This window comes from Dasypus novemcinctus, chromosome 17, assembly GCF_030445035.2.
Source record: "Dasypus novemcinctus isolate mDasNov1 chromosome 17, mDasNov1.1.hap2, whole genome shotgun sequence".
NCBI classification, from domain to species: domain Eukaryota; kingdom Metazoa; phylum Chordata; class Mammalia; order Cingulata; family Dasypodidae; genus Dasypus; species Dasypus novemcinctus.
Genome location: NC_080689.1, coordinates 59,728,079 through 59,743,033, shown reverse-complemented (window position 1 = coordinate 59,743,033; position 14,955 = coordinate 59,728,079). Strand labels below are relative to the sequence as shown.

General features: G+C 47.8%; 1 protein-coding gene across 1 annotated transcript in view; it reads left to right on the top strand.

The window, feature by feature from the left end:
* TGFA (transforming growth factor alpha) overlaps positions 1 to 14,955 on the top strand; it is a 107,900-nt gene that overhangs the window by 74,166 nt on the left and 18,779 nt on the right. Inside the window, exon 3 of the mRNA XM_004460129.4 lies at positions 11,040 to 11,157. Coding sequence (XP_004460186.2) covers positions 11,040 to 11,157 — 118 coding nt within the window. The remainder of the gene's footprint in view (positions 1 to 11,039; positions 11,158 to 14,955) is intronic.

Here is a 14,955-nt window from a genome sequence, read left to right as displayed (position 1 = left end):
CAAAGGCTGTCTGGGTATTCTCGGTCCTGCAGACTTCTGTCCATGTGGTTGTTCAGGGACCCAGGCTCCTTCCCCGCTGTGGCTCATCCCTCTTCCAAGCCCTTTTAGGACTCCTCTCCACTCAGTCAGCTGCTGGGGAAAGAAAGGAAGATTTCACTGTGGAGTTTTTTATGGAACAAGCCTGGAAATGGCACACACCACTTCTGTTCACATCCTGTTGGCCGTGGTCTGGTCACATGGCCACACCTACCTGCAAGGGAGGTTGGGAAATGTAGTCTGTGCCCAGGAGGGAAAATAACCAAGTTTGGGGCAGCTCATGATCCTCTGGGCCAGACATTTTCCTTCTTTTCATATTCCCTGCCTCCTTCTCAGTCAATAAAAAAATGACATATGTAGTGGTTGGAATTGGAGTAGATCAAATAGGCTGCGTTCTTTCTGGGTTTTATTGTTGTTTATGAGGAAGTGTGTGCAGTTTCAGCCCCTAGAGGCCAAGCTTGAGGATGACTCTTCCCAAACATCTTTCATCTGAACATCTTTTGTCTTCATGAAATAATTATTATTGGTCCCTCTCCTCCTCGTCCCCTTTTAATAATAAAACATGAGAGCAATATGACTTTATCTTATTCAGATTCTAATCTATTTTCCTAAAAGTCCATCTCCTATAAAACTAGTCCTACCTGTATATAAAACCCTAAAAAGAAAAAAATTAAAAATTAAAGGAACTCTATTTATGACCTTCTGGGGTTTTAATTTTAAATGGTGTTTATTTTCCAGCTAAACCGGTCATTTTATAAAATTTGGAAAATTATAAAAGAGAAACAATTACCCGTAATCTCATCCCTTCTTAACATCTTGGTCTCTTTCCTCTGAAATATAAGCTTAACTGAAGGGCATTTATCCAAGGGCAACCAAAAACTATCTATATAAAGCTCATAGGGCGAAAGAAAGTCCCTTTTTTTGTCATGGAACAAAGTTCCAGACACAAATTCACTTCTCCGTTTTTAAGGCTATTGAGCTTGCCTTTGGGCGCATAAATTTACCTCTGTCTCTCTCAGTTTTCTCACTTAAAATGAAGAGTATCTTTCATCCACCCAGACTGCTGTGCAAAAAAGACATCTGTCGAAAGTTTTGAGGGCATAAAATGTTCTAGAAAAACGATCATCCTCGAGTGCTTACAGGTGCCTAGTGTGTAGGGTTTGAAGGGATTATGGTTCAAAGACTCAAGAAGAGGAAGCATTTTTTCCTCAGGGTGGATTGAACTTTTCCTGCCAACCACTTTTCCTAAGAAGTTCAATATTAAGAAAGAGAACTGAGACACACACAGACTGCAAAGCCAGGTAGCTCTGGGCTGCAATGGGGGCTGTTCCTCCAACAAAGGCAAGACAGAATTCCCCGTTCAGAAGGACTCAATTCTAGTTTTTAGAGCTGTTGAGGTTCTGGTTCAAAGCTGGTTGATGAGAGCCAAACATAGATGTCCTTGTTTACCTTGTAAATGAAAATTTCATGTGAAGTATTTTCAAAATGCTGCTTGACAACCGAGAAGATGTAATTAGAATAAGGGGCTTTCTGGTTTGAAGATATGAAAGAAATTATCTGTTTCTTTGAAATAAAGGTATTAAATATTAAAAGAGAGAAGGAAGGTATGGCTTTCAGCCTTCAAAGAAAAATCATGACCTGCAATTTTCTTAATTGGTTCTTGGCTTAAAATGACTAAAGCCAAGGTAGAAATAGAAGGAGAGACTTGGGGGTAAAGATGGGGGTGGTGAGGGAGTGGAGTGGAGTTGGGAGCCTCCTTTGGTGAATTTCCCTTCTCCTTCCATCTCATTTTAATCCAGAATGAATCTGGAGTGTAGACTGGCAGCCTGATTGGTGAGCCTCACATGCATTCCTTCTCTCCAAGTGCCCTTTGGGGGAGGAGGTGCTGTTACTGGTGGGAATTGGGGTACCAGTAGGAGACCATGCTGAAATATGCATGTTGTGCATCTTTAGACAGATACACCTACACTCTGGTTTTAGCCCATATTTCACATGATTTCACTGAAGTTTTGTTTTACAGTCCTGAAGTCACTTTAGGCCTTGAGACTCTTAGCCCTTTTAATTTTAAAGTACCCGGAGAATTTCATGGTAATTCCTGATTGAAGGGCTGTCTTGACTGTGGAGAGTGCCCTTAAGGATTTCTTAACCCTCAGTCTCTTTCTCTTCATTGCCAAACACACACACACACACAACTGCTCCGAAGTGACAGTATGGTATATTAGAGCAAGAACTTTGGAGTCAGCCAACAATGTGTTCTGGTTTCAGCTCTGCCATTTACTGACTTAGAACATGGAACAACTTTAAACTCCCTCAGCTTTAGTTTCCTCATCTGTCACACTGGGAGAGTAATGACTACCTCACAGGGTTTCCAGGAGGACTAAATGGAATCCTCTCCATAAAATGCTGGGCATGGTGCTTGCAGTTAGTAGACAATCTATTAAGAGTAGCTGCTCTTAATAATAGTCCTCATCCTTATCATCATCATCATCATCATGTCCAACCCAAGAAAATGCACATTACATTAAAAATCTTAAGCCCCTCTGGTACTTTGGCTAGGATATGGATCTGGCAAAGTATTTCTGTGTTCATTTTATCTGGTTTTCTGCTTTTTGTTGGAATATATCAAAAGTGAGGCAAACTCTGCCTTTGTCTTAAAAATAAACAGAAACAGAATTAACCCCATTGGGGTCAAATACTACTGGTGACTTTCTCTCTGAATGTGTGTTGTTTTTCCCAACACACCCACGCACATACATACACACACAAACACACATGTGTGTTAAGTACCTTTCTTTCAATTTGGTTCTGTCATATCCAATGCCCCTTGGGTTTTACTCAAAGAGACACACGACCAGCGGGAATTAAATGGGATCAGATGTTCATTTAGGTCCCCCCAAGCATCTTGTTTGAAGCTGCGAAAGCTATTCAGGAGTTGATCCTAGCCCAGCTCTGCACGGAGGCTCTGGGCGCTTGGAGCAGGGGGTCAGGCTCTGGTGGGGCCATGCTTTGAGGAGGGGCACGGCGTCCTGACGCGAATCAGTCCCCACTGTGCTTCCATCTACTTCTTAATTAACCGTCATCCATGGATATACAGAAATCTCCCTTGAATCTCTGTTTTTCAGCCCTTGCTCCCTTGTGGGAGTAATGAGTCCCATATGTATGACACCCCCTCCTCCCCCAAATAAAGAATACTTCCTCTTGTATATCCTGAAAGTGCTTTGTTCTGGTTACTTGAAGCTACTTAAGTGGAGAAAGATCTGAGTTAAGATTCCAATTCCAGTATTTTGTAGCCACATGTCCATCGGCAAGACTAAGCTTTAGTTCAGTTTTCTTGACTGAGAAAAAAATGGAGAATAATAATGCTTACTCCCCAGGGTGGGTTCGAGGTTTAATATTGTAATATTGTGTTCCTGTCCCTTCACTGGGGGAGGCAGGGAAAGGGAGTAGGTTCTAAAGCCAGCCTAAGATCAGGGAAAGGTGAAAAATAAAATAGGGTCAAAATTAGCTAGTGTTGGGAATAATTGGTGAAGAATTAGTTAATTTGTGTTCAGGGATCATTTTATAGGAAATGGGTTTTTTACATGTCAGAGTTTGTTTCAGTAAATCAAGAAGTTTGGCAGAGAGCAGGTGGAGCTCAGTGGATGAGCACCTGCTTCCCATGTACAAGACCCTGAGTTCGATCCCTGGTACCTGTAAAAAAAAGAAAGAAAGAAGCTTGGGGTTGGAGGATTGTAGTGACAAAAAAAATGGATCTGCCTCCTCAACTCATCACATGGAATGGCAGGAGGAATTGTAGCACTATTTAAAGTTACTTTTCTCTCTTTCATTGTTTAAAATGAATGCCCCTTTCACTCTTCAATTACGGTATTTTGAAGCCAAAATCTGTTTTCAAATTGTTTTCTATTATTTTTAAAGTAGTCACTATTTTGTTATCTCATCCCCTCACCACCACACACAAACACCCCAAAAACAGCAAAATCGAGTTCCCTTTGTTGGTAAGGCAAATTTCCTATTCCTGCTATCAGTGGAACTGGGGTTGATTTTCTGAAATCTCCTGCCTTTCACTGCTCATTTTAAAACTCCCCTTCGCCTCAGGAAACAATCTTATCGATACACTTCTTGATGGGGTACTCCTCTCTGTAGCAAAGGCCACTAGCCTAGCCATACTGGATGCTGAGAGTGCCCTTCCTCTTTGAGATCATTTACAAGAAATTCTAATGATTGTTCTCACCGCCCAAATGCCCAGGGGACAGACCCCTGCTCACCAGTCCCCATCTGGAGAGAGCCCATGGTCTACACCATTTACTTCTCAAAGCCCTGGTTTAGCACTTCCGCAGCCCCAGGTGGAAGAGCTTTTGGTTCACATGCCTGATTGTACGGATTCATCCATTCCCTCACGTGAGCTTGGAATTCCATCCCTGTGAAATGGGGACATGAGCCTCCCCATCCCTGAACTGAGCATGTAACCAGGCCCGGGTCAGAATGGAAGGCTTGACGCCTGAGATTCACCCATCCCTTAGCTTCCCCAGCTGCTTGCTCATTCCCACCTGCATCAAGTTAGTCTACTGCCATTTCTCCTAGACTCAAGAAGCATAAGCAGGCTTTGCCATTGTAGAGTCTGAAGAAAAACAATTTAGCCTCGGGTCGAAAACCGCTTGGCTCAGAGTTCCTACCGGAAAGGCAGACATCATCATTAGATGGTCAGAAAGTTAGCCATGGCGCTTGCGGAAGTGGTGAAGTGATATAAATGATGTACGCTTTGGAACGGTCAGGCTTGTTCACAACTTTTGACATCTGGAGGCGAGTATGAGGAGCCACCACCTCAGCCGGCTCCCACGGAAGTCCAATTAGAGCCGCTTTAGGTGATTGTGTTAGATGGTGTGGGTGCAGGTCCCCGGAGCAGAGCTGGAAGGCGCTTTCCAGATGGCGGCCCCCCTGCCCTTCTGAAGATCCCCCCTGTGCAGTGACTGACTTCCTTGCCCTCGATGACTATTCCAGACCTCCTTCCTGTGAGCGGGGCTGGGCCCCGAGCCCTCTTAGTGGGTCTGTGGTCTCCAGGCAGAGCGTTCACAGCTTCCCTGCAGAGCAGGGATATCTACACATACACATTTGGTTAACGTTTTGGAGGGGGCCCTCATAAACCTCAGGGCACAGGAACTGAGTGGGTTTGAAATCCCAGCTGCGGATGGGCTCGGTATGGGGTCTGTTCTGGAAACCAGGACGTTCACTTTTCCTATCGGCCCCAGTGCTAACCGGCCCTGGAGGCGGGAGTCCACTCTTCCATTTGCCTGGGACGGCACCCGAGGCCATTTTTGGAGTTTTTCCTGTCGGCCTTCACTAAACGACTTCCTTCTCTAAATGACTTTTTTTTTCTTTTTTCTTTTTTGTTTTAGGTCTCTAAGCCTTTCTTTTCTTCATTTGAGTTTTCAGAAAGGAGAAAAGAAAAAAATAAAGAGGGTGAGAGAGAGTGAAGTAGAGAAAGAATAGGGAGAGAGAGATGAGGGACAGACAGGAAAGAAGGAGAACGGGGGATAGGGGAGGAGAGCCTCAGAGCCCGAGAGAGGGGCTGGAAACCTCCCCCCTTGGGAAGATGCTGGGACGCTGGGGTCTCCTTCCAAAGCCCATTTTAATAAAATAATTAGAGGCAATTATATCCCATCGAAGAGGTGTGCTTTAAGGATTGCGCAGATTCCCTGATAGGGACCACCTGCCCTGCTTAACTCGGAGAGGAGGTAAGAAAAGCACCTGGCGCATAGCAAGCACTCTATAAGTGATACGCCCTCCCCGCTCAGCCACTCCCCAGGGTTCATTTCTTCCTGAACTTGGTGCAACTTCCAGGAACATCAGTGAGAAGCGGCTGTCCAGCCTGACCCTTCTGTCTTGGGGGTTTTCTTTGCTGGTTCTCGTGGTCTCTGAGCCAAAGACCTTTAAAAGCCCCAAAATAAGACCAATAACTCCCCCTCTCACTCGCGGCATGGTTCGTGCTTTGCACAGTGCCTTGACATGCATTCGCTCACATGCCTTGCCTGACATCTCTAGGGATGGTCAAGCCCCATGTCCCCCTCACCCCGTGGTCAGGGAGCCTGGCCCACCCTGAGGACGCCCAGTGAGAGCAGAGCAGCCGGAATGGGACTCACACTTGGCACCTGTTGTTTGGTCCATTCTTCCTTATTTCTCAAGTGCAAAATGCATCCCCTAGTCGAAGCTCAGATGCCACACGATGGGTTGCCTTAAACAATGGGAGTTTATCGCCTAATGGTTTTGAGGCTGGAGAAGTCTAAAACCAAGGTGTCCACCAGGCAGTGCTTTCTTGCCAGGGTCTGGAACATCCCGGTGCTGGCTGCCAGCGATCCCTGGGGTTCCTTGGCTTGTGTCCCTGCCTCACGTCACACGACAGTGCCCTCTCCTTTCTCCTCCCGGTTCCTTTGACTTCCAGCTTCTGGCTCCTCCCTGTGGCTCTCTCTCTGTCTGAATTTCATTCTGTTTATCAGGACTCCAGTAATCTGGATGGAGACCAGCCCTGGTTCAGCTGGGCTACACCTCAACCAAAGTAAGAACTTCAAGAGATCCCATTTGCAACAGGTCCATACCCATAAGAGTGTGCATCAAGACCAAGAACGTGTCTAAATCAGGATACAGAATTCAGCCTCCACAGCTGCTGAATATGCAGTGGGAACAGGATCCATGCTTCACATTGTGCACATTGAACGTCCCAAGTCGGAGTCCAGGACAGCACCCTGTGCAAAGGATTGTTAACTAAATGAGCACTGTGAAGATGGTTGTCGTTATATTCTGTGGGGAAAGGCATGTAGCAAAATAAAGTAAGATTATATGTGTGTTTTTGTGCAGTGTGTATTCACCTAATTTCTAATGATGGAGTAAATACGGGTTTTCTATTCTAGAATGGATATTTTTTTATTATATTGGTAATTTTTCAAGCATTTTCTATGGTGAATATATCACTTTGGTAATTAGGAAAATGTTTTGAAAAATAAACAGTATTTTAATGATCATGATAATTGACTAGTATCGAGCCCCCTTTGTCCCCTCAATGCCCACCCACCTGTTGAGTGGGACAGGTAGAATTAAGGAGAACCAGGAACTTGCATTTTAAGCGCCCTCATTTTGCCCGGATCTCTGAATGCAAAGAGGAAAACCACCAGGTGTCACTTGTGGTCACTGTCAGTTAGGAGAGACACCTAAAGAGATGTCCAATAAAAGTGCCAGGGTCACCAGCAAAAGGTCGACTCACACAGGCCATGGTGGAATGACATTTTACTCACATAGAGAAGAGCCAGAGCAAAGTCAGCTTCACTAGTGGGCACGGGTGCCCATAGCCTGCAGGTCTCAACCCATGGCAGTCGCCCAGCACCCCGTCTCGTGTTCGTGGCAGAGTGGAGAAGCCCATCTCCCCTCCAGGTACAGAACTGCCAGCTGGGTATGAGCTGGCTGTCATGCCCTCAGAGGCAGATGTCTCCAGGGAATGTTTGTCTATGCTGGGGCAATGGGGGAGGAACGTGTTTTATCCTGCCAGGCAACACACCTGGTCCTCAGCACACAGTCTACTTGTGGGTCTCAGGGATAGGCGGCCGCACCAGGACTGCTCCCACCACAGTCGCTGTTACTGTTACCGGGACCTTCTTCATGGCCTGGACTCTTCTGTATGAAATGAAGGACAGAGACAGTTTATGTTGGTTGGATGCTTTGGGATATTGTCAAGGATGTTGTCCACTATATGGAGTCCCCTCTAAAAGCACCCACAGAAGAGAAGTTGCTCTCTGACTCCAGAATCAGGGAAAGCTGGACCTGTCCTGCACATACAGAACGGGAATATTTTTATCCAATGAACTTTGTGCATCCTTGCTTAGACTCCTTGGAGGCAGATTTGCCATTTAGCTTAAGCACATGCATGTGACTTTCTAGTGTGGGTTTTTGTGTATTAACCTGATACTGACTTTGTTTTTTGCTACCCCTACCCTTACTCTCCTTTGCCCTGATTCTTCTCCTTCCCTCTCTTGCTAGCTGCCTCTGTTTACTCCTCTGTCTCCATCTTTCTGTCACTCTCTTCTGGCCCCATCTCTCTCTCTCTCTCTCTCTCTCTCTCTCTCTCTCTCTCTCAACACACACCCTTTCCCATTTGCATCCCTTTTTATGGTACATATTTTTAAAAAGCCTCCTCAAGACATTTGTGAGACAAGGCAAAGTGTACATAAATACAGGTTAAATGAGACCTGAGTACATTCTTCACCATTCCATTTTGGGGACTAATATTCCCAAAAGTCAAATCCAGGACTTTTTTTTCTTCAAGTGTATTTCTATCAACCTGATATTTTACCGAGAAGAACCTCAGCAGATTTAATGCTTTAATATTGCCATATAAGAGTTTAAAAAGTGAAAAGATGATCAGCTCCAAAACAGCTCTCTTGCAGGCCCCTCATTGTTTTCACTTTCCAGTGAGTCCAGTGGCCATTTGTCTCCAGCCTTTGTTTCCTGGGTAAAATAAGCCCATGTGTCTCAAAAATTACTGTGCTTCAGAATCGCCTGCAGGGTCAATGTTACTGTACAGTAATTCTGTTTGAGTAAACCTGACTTTTAAAACCCACCTAGAGAGTTTGTCAAACATAGAGAGCACCGGGCCTCAACCCCAAAGATCCTGATGCACTGGGTCTGGGGTGGGGCCCCTAAACTGGTCTTTCTAACAAGCTCCCCCAGAGAAGTGAAGCTGCAGGTCCACAGATCCGTTTGAGGGGTGAGACTTTAAGCTCTGATGAGGGATTGACTCCCTCTAGCTGCTTGGAGGTGGATGTTTGAAGGGCTTTTTGTGGAACCAATCAAAAGCCTTTTTGAACATCTAAATCAAATTAGTTCCCCTAGTCCTCAGCCCTTCATCTTTACATATTTGCTTCTTGAAGAGTTCAGGGAGTACAGAGAAGCCACTTATGTGGATCGCATAGGCCCCTTCTAGTCCCACAGTCACCATCCCTGTGTCCACTGTTTGCAAGTGACTAGTTCCTTCACAAACCACCCCTGCCTGCGACTCGCAGGGAGTTCATCAGCCAGAGCAGTTGAACCACACCTGCCAGAGGTCCTCTCCATGGGGAATCCTGCAGCCGTGAGCCAGGCTGGCCAGTAGCTGGGGATCAACATCTCTGCCAGCTCTGGGCTTTTCTTCTCATCCTCCCACATGAAAATAACTTGGCCTTTTGATTACAAGTCATTGAGTTTATAGGGAAGGGGACAGGTTATATACCATGTTTGTCTTATTAGAGGTGGGGAATTAATTTTTATCTTGGGATTGCCAAAGCCAACAGCTGAGAGCCATGGGCCACTTTGTGGAGTGCAGGCCTCTATGTGCTTTACCTCATTTCCTCCTGAGAGCCACCCACGAGGCAGGTGGCATTTCCATCTCATGCATGTGCAGGCAGGCTGGCAGAGGTTGCTTCAACGTCAGGATTCAAGCCCGAGTCTCTCTGACTCCAAAACCCAGACTCTTAACCTCGATGCTCTTTCTCTCACCTTCCATATCAAGGCTCTCAGTTGTATTTTAGCCTCAGTTCTTTCCAGTGGAATGGGATTTCTGAAATCATGACACTTTCAGAAGCGATTCACAAAGAGAGAGATGGCACTGCAAGTTTAATATTTAGTGGTGGTCTAAGATCCCACACTATGAGCTGTTCTGCCCCTTCTCAAAGAGCAAGGGCCCCAAAAACATCTTTTTTATCCCAAAAATAAGTGGAAAGGCCCACTCCCAAATACCCAAGATGCGAGCAAAAGAGGACCCACTGAAAGAAACAGTGGAAACTGAATGGTGCCTTTTCAAAACTGCTACCTACTGTGTCTCAGGTGTTATTTGGGCAAAATGAGGCTAGGGTTGTCGAATGAAATTGAAAAATTAAAAATTAAAAAACCACTTTTCAGGCTGGTCTGCAGATCTGTTGGCAGGCATGTTCCTTTCAGCGCTGCTGAGTAGGGGGCCGTTTTTTATTCCTGACTGAAAGCCGAGGATGAAACACCCGGAGTGGTTTGTGACCACCCCAAGCTCACAGGTGTTTGGGGTGCCGTAGCTGCGAGCAGGCACTGTCTAGCCCGGCTCTGGCTCCCTTTTCCTTTCCCTCCCTGCTCACAGCTTTCTTGGATCCAGCTGTGTTGCTCCCAGATGGATCTCTTTGCTTTAAATAATCTCCACAGCCGCGCCATTGCTCAGCCCACCACCCAGGAGAAACCCTGCTTCCATTTTAGTGTATTTCCTCCCCGGACTTCCTGGTGACTACATTTCTGTTTTTCGTTTTTTTAAACTACAGTCAAAGCATACATCCCATGCCGGAAACCCACTTATTGCACTTACAATATATCACAAACCTCTTTTTGGATCATTAACTGTTCTTCCTCAGTATCAATTTAATGTCTACTTCAGGGGTTCTTGACCTTTTTTGTTCCATGGACCCTTTTGCCAGTCGGGCAAAATGAATACTACTGTAATTTATTTATTGCATATATTCATAAGAGAAGGAAATGCTAGATTTCAGTTAGAAGGCAGAGGAAACAAAGATAATGCATTGTTGTTTTTAATTCAAGCTCACAGAACCCCTGAAATCATTCCACAGACCTCACCCCCCACACAATTAAGAACCCCTGGTCTACATGATACTCTTTTGTACCTCTCTTCTATATCTTGCTTTTAAAGGCTATCTTTTTTTGAAAAATGACTGTACTTGGCAAAAATAAAATTAGCTAGCTCTCAGTTAATGGGTTTTAAACAGTAAAATTTCTATATCTTTCAGTTACATTGAATCTTCTGGGGAGATTGTTCTGTTTTCTTTAAAAAACAAAAACAAACAAACCTGCTGGAAAGCACACGCTGCAGGAGCCTCTGGTCCTGGGCTGGCTGTTAGAGAGTGGCACACGATGCAATGGCGCAGGGTGCCCGCAGGGAGGGGGGCAGAGCAGGGATGCCTTCCTCAGCTGTGCGGAGGATCTGAGCCCAATGCTTTTTCTCTCCCCAGACCCGCCCCTGGCTGCAGCTGTGGTGTCCCATTTTAATGATTGTCCAGACTCCCACAGTCAGTTCTGCTTCCATGGAACCTGCAGGTTTTTGGTGCAGGAGGACGAGCCAGCATGTGTGTAAGTGTCCCCTGGTCTCCTGGGGTTCAGGGGCTGCGGGTATCCCCAAGACCGTGTGAAAGAACATTGCCCTCCCCACGGCCAGAGGTCCCTGAGATCCTGGGGCAAGCCTGTTGGAGGATCACAACAGCGGGTTGAGGGACACCTGCTTCAAACCAGGAGATCGAAAATCCTGTTTCCAAGGTCCCATCCAGAGTCACTGAGGCAGAATCCCTGGGATTCAATCCTGGGAATCTACATTTTTAACAAAGCACTCCCGGTGGCTCTTGAGTTCAATAAAGTGTGAAAATTCCAGGATTAGAGTTTAAGTCTCTACTTAGAATTTCTGGAGGGCAAAACTCTGTGCTGGATACCTTTGAGTAGCTAGAGTCTCTAAGATAATAAGGTCTCTGCCCTTCGGCATCTTTACAGTCTATCTGAATAAGCAAGAAGTGCATGCAAAGGGTTAGTTACATAAGTGGCAACAGAAAAAGGAGCTGCTCACAAATAAAGACGCATGCAAAGGTAGGTGTCAAACCTGGCCAACCACCAGTCCCCTGGGGGCTTCTTAAAGTACAGCTGAGTCCCACCCTGACCTACTGAATCAGATCCAAGAAAGAACCCAGGAGCCACATGTTTTAAGAGCCATCGGTGATGGCGGTGTCAGCCATGTTGGGGAAGAGAGAACTCCCGTAAGAGGAAAGCTTCCCAGAGCAGGTGGGAACAAGCCTGGGCTTCGGTAGGGTTTGACAGGAGTGGGAGGTGCAGGGGGTGGGGGTGAAAGGTTATTCCCAGCCTGGAATGTCTGGGGACTTGCTCTTGCAGGTCAGTGCAGCTACAGCAGGAGAGGGGAGGAGGGAAGCTTGGAGACAAACCGGAGGACAGAGCCTGCTGGAAGTGAGTTGACATGTAGATTTTGGGAAGGGACATTTTGAGAAAATGAATCTGTCCATGATAGAATATCGCTAGGTGGACTCTGACTCCACCTAGGCGCTATTGACACCTGGAACTAGAGAGTTCTCTGTGGGGGGGGGGGTGTCCTGTGCACTGTAGGACGGTCAGTAGCAGCCCTGGCGGCCACCCATGAGATGCCAGGAGCACCCCATACCCCAGTCGGGACAACCAAAGATGCTGAAAATCTGCACTTTCATGTGGTTCCACCTAATAGGGCCGATAAATAATAAATGGTCATAAAAGCTAGTACGGATTTGCCTTTTCCTTCATGCCAGTCAAGCACCATCTCTGTGTTAACTCACATGTTAACTGGGACAGGCACAGAGAAGAGGTGCGCAGGGTCCCACAGCAGGGCTCAGATTTAAACCCAGACTCTCCGGAAGTGGGGCTCCTCGGCACAATGCTTCAGGTATCAGGGGCATTTGCCCAGGAAAAATTGGGGGCCAGGGGAGGCCACTACAGGAACACCAGCGAGTGGGTGCCCCTCCTGAGGTGCCTGGGCCAGCCCTTCGGGAGGCCTGGGAACCTCCAGAGAAGAAGAGGGAGAAGCACTCAGGCCACCTTTCTCCTGGGAAGAGCCCCGGGCATGGCCCAAGGTCATGTCTGCAGAGCTAAGAAACCCCCCAGGATGAGAGCACTCCCCTCCCAGCCCATAAATGCAAAGCTGAGAGATGAGGAGAGTAGACATTGTCATCACTCGTCCTTATCATTCTTAATAAAATACGTTAAGGCGTATTTTACACTGGGCCAGCCCCCGGGGGACTGGCGAGATTGTTTTGATTAGTACAGCCATCTTTGTGGGGAAGAAACTATTTGCATCCAGATGGGCTCAAAAGGAAGTTTTGCCTCTTCCCCCAGACACCAGGAAGCCTCCCGGCACCTCTGTGCAACAGGCAGAAACGGTCTCACCTCCCACAGGCATGGGGTGGGCTGGGGGCCCTCAGTCTGCCCGGGACAGTGAGTTAGGATGGTCCCCTTTGAAGAGAGGGGACAAAATTCCTCAGGGGCCTTCCCCCAGATCAGGTGCTGGTGCTAACTTTCTGAGAAGGGGTAGCCTTGAGCTTGGGCCATCAGACAAGCTAGAGCAATAACCTTATCTCTGGCGTAGACCCACCCACCAGCCTGGTGTGGGTAGCTGCTCTCATTCTTCTCGTTGTGAGTTCAAGGCCATGCTCTTGGCTTAGGGCGGAAATTACCCATCATGATTATACACTGTCACATTTTGGTAATCAGAATGATCAGCTGTCTCTCTCCCCATTCGCATTATAAATACTACTACATATTAAACGTAATAGTAAGTGCCCATGAAAAGCTGCAGCTGCAGGGGGAGCAGATGTGGCACAAGTAGTTGAGCGCCTGCTTCCCACATGGGAGGTCCTAGGTTCAGTCCCCAGAGCCTCCTAAAAAAAAAAAAAACACAACAAGCAAACAAATGAAAATACCACTCAGAGGAGCAGATGTGGCTCAGTGGTTGAGCACCCACTTCCTGGACACGAGGTCACAGGTTCAACCCCTGGCTTCAAAAAAAAGAAAAAAGAAAAAGCTGTAGCTGTGTGCCAGGCACAGGGTCAAGCTCACTTCAGCCACTGTCCTCAAAACTACCCTCTTTATGATCACCCTTATTTTAGAAATGAGAAATATGAGGCCTAGAGAGGCTAAGCAACTTGCCCAGAGTCACAGAGCTAGTAAGCAGCAGAAGGGGCCTCAGTGCCATAAGGTCCAGGACCTGTGCTCCCAGCCTCTGCCCCAGTGTGCTCTGCCTTTGCCTTGCATATTCACCTCACATCACTAGCTCGCATTCACATTTTCACCCTGCAGGTCAACCTGCCTCCAGAAACAATGTCAGGGTCCCTCCCGAGCTCATTCCCCTGACCACAGACTCCGAAAGAGCCCTTCGTCCAGGCTGAGACACAGCTACGGTTTGGAAAAGCCAGCCACGGCGGCAGGCACAGCCGCGCAGGCGGTCACCGCCTCTTCCCCTCCGTTTCCTCCCTGGGTCTCGCTGTGGCAGCAGATGGGCCACCCTGTGTTTCGGGTTTTTTCATTAGTTGTCAACAGGTGCCATGTCTCCATGCAGACGCCGAGCTTCCCCTGAAGGAAGTGGAGGGTGGCCGTGAGCTCCCTAGTGCTGCCACGCGGCCGGGCCTCGGCGGGGCCTGCCCCCCACCCCACACAGGGCCTGCCCTCTGCGGTCCCCCGCTCCTCACTACTCCCCAACACCGGAGCAGAGTGTTGGCCCTCGTCATCTTCTTTCGTCCCCCGCTGTTCGCTCACCCAGGCCCCCTCTGCTCACGTTGCCGCCCACGTGACCCCTGAGGGCCTGGCGCGTTCAGCCCCTGGACCAGTCTTCACAGGCCCCCAGGCTGTGGCGGCGCAGGGCAGGGCCGTGGGTGTCGGGGGGTGATGTCCTGGCGTCGGTGCAGAGCTCTGAGGGTGCAGAGACGGCGCGGAGCCCTCGGCCGCGCCCCTGGCCCCTTCGCCAGAGCCCTCGGCCGCGCCCCTGGCCCCTTCGCCAGCCCGTAAGCGCTGTGAGGAGAGGACCACGCCTCAGACCTTTTTGAAGTTATGGAACCTAGAAGAATGTTCTAATTAATTAACTAATTCCCGCTAGGCCAGAAACTCTGAGTCCACACTGAGAACGCAGAACATTCTGTTCCTCCCCTTCAGAACCTCCCCAGCTCCGGGGAGCTGACACAACACATTTTGGTCAATAAAACCAACATACCTTGAGGTGAGGCCCACAAAAAGCCAAGACGAGACTCTCAAAGGGTGAGCTCTTCCTAAAATGTCATTCTTCAAGCTTTGTGTTCCACAGGAACCAGCGTCTAGGGTTTCCAGAGAGCCTAAACCATCTCACATGCCAGG